This window comes from Myotis davidii, unplaced genomic scaffold, assembly GCF_000327345.1.
Source record: "Myotis davidii unplaced genomic scaffold, ASM32734v1 scaffold1149, whole genome shotgun sequence".
In the NCBI taxonomy this organism is placed as follows: Eukaryota; Metazoa; Chordata; class Mammalia; order Chiroptera; family Vespertilionidae; genus Myotis; species Myotis davidii.
This window is the reverse complement of record NW_006300370.1, coordinates 234,643-236,234: the sequence shown is the minus strand read 5'-3', so window position 1 is coordinate 236,234 and position 1,592 is coordinate 234,643. Positions and strand designations below refer to the sequence as shown.

General features: G+C 56.2%; 1 protein-coding gene across 1 annotated transcript in view; it reads left to right on the top strand.

Moving 5' to 3' along the window:
• The window catches only part of VIT (vitrin), an 89,160-nt gene that overhangs the window by 85,451 nt on the left and 2,117 nt on the right, over positions 1-1,592 (top strand). Inside the window, exon 14 of the mRNA XM_006776927.2 lies at positions 192-705. Within this exon, the coding sequence (XP_006776990.1) occupies positions 192-705 (514 nt within the window). The remainder of the gene's footprint in view (positions 1-191; positions 706-1,592) is intronic.

Below are 1,592 nucleotides of genomic sequence, written 5' to 3'. Positions count from 1 at the left end.
TGCCAAACCGGGTGAACAGAGAGAGAGAGAGAGAGAGAGAGAGAGAGAGAGAGAGAGAGAGAACTTTAGGACTAACTAGAGTAGCAAACAAGGGTCTGTTTGCTTCTTCCCTGGCCTGGTGGGTCCAGGGTAATCGAGACAGACTGGAGACTTTAACCCCTGACCTGGCAGGTGTTCCCCCTGTCTTGCAGGCCGTGTGCAGGACCAATGGCTTCTACTCGATCAGCGTTCCGAGCTGGTTCAGTCTTCACAAGAGCGTGCAGCCCCTGGTGAAGCGCGTCTGCGACACCGACCGGCTGGCCTGCAGCAAGACCTGCCTCAACTCGGCCGACGTGGGCTTTGTCATCGACGGCTCCAGCAGCGTGGGGACGGGCAACTTCCGCACCGTCCTCCAGTTCGTGGCCAACCTCAGCAGAGAGTTTGAGATCTCAGACACGGACACACGCATCGGGGCTGTGCAGTACACCTATGAGCAGCGGCTGGAGTTTGGGTTTGACGCGTACAGCACCAAGCCTGACATCCTCAATGCCATCAAGAGGGTGGGCTACTGGAGCGGTGGGACCAGCACGGGCGCCGCCATCAACTATGCCCTCGAGCAGCTCTTCAAGGAGTCCAAGCCCAACAAGAGGAAGCTAATGATCCTCATCACCGATGGGAAGTCCTATGATGACATCCGAATCCCGGCCATGGCTGCTCATCACAAGGGTGAGTTGGTCCTCCTGACCAGTGTGCTGCTGAGTGGGCCGGTGGGACGAGGAAGGGACTGTCTTTTTATGCCTTGCTTTTGTCTACCCCTTAATAGAACGTTCAGAACCATAAGCAGAGCCCTAGCCGGTTTGGCTCAGTGGATAGAGCATCAGCCCGCAGACTGAAGGGTCCCAGGTTCGATTCCGGTCAAGGGAGTATACCGTGTCCCTGGAAGCGTCCCAGCCAAGGCTGGACAGCTATCTGTCAGAATTGCCAGTACAAGGTGCTCTACAAGGGTGGGCTCAGGGGCCTGAAAAACTGAATTTCTAACACCGTTTGCATTTTCATTGGGGTGAGGGGACAGCCTTTCCAACTCTGAGTGGAAATGAGAGCTTAGTCAGTCTAAGCCAGCCCCATTCTGCCGCAAAGCTGTTCCTCTGCCACTTGCCAGCGTGTTAAGGCCCAAAGCTGGGTGTTCCCAATGTAGGCGATATTCAGAGAAGACCCCAGAAAGGTAAGCAAAGGGACTGGCAGCTTAAATGCCATTTAATGAGCCACAACTGAAAAGCAGCTTAGACCAGAACCACGTGAGGTGTGGATGGCTCTCCAGTCAGGACAGGGCACCCAGAGGACGCTGGAGATCATGACATGGGCCACTGTGGGTGGCTGAGGGACAGAGGCCTGTTTCCCAGCATCTTGCTCACCCCACTCTGGCCAGCCTGAAGGTGGCCTGGGAATAGGCTTTTGGACAGTAAGGTCATGTGCCTGCTGACCAGCTGCCCCACCCCAAATCAAGAACCATACAACAGTGTCCCGGATTTCCCCCCGAGAGCAGACACCTCGTCTCTGAATCTGTCCTCTGCTCCCCGGGCACCTTGCTCCCTGCTGCACTCCCATCCCTCCAA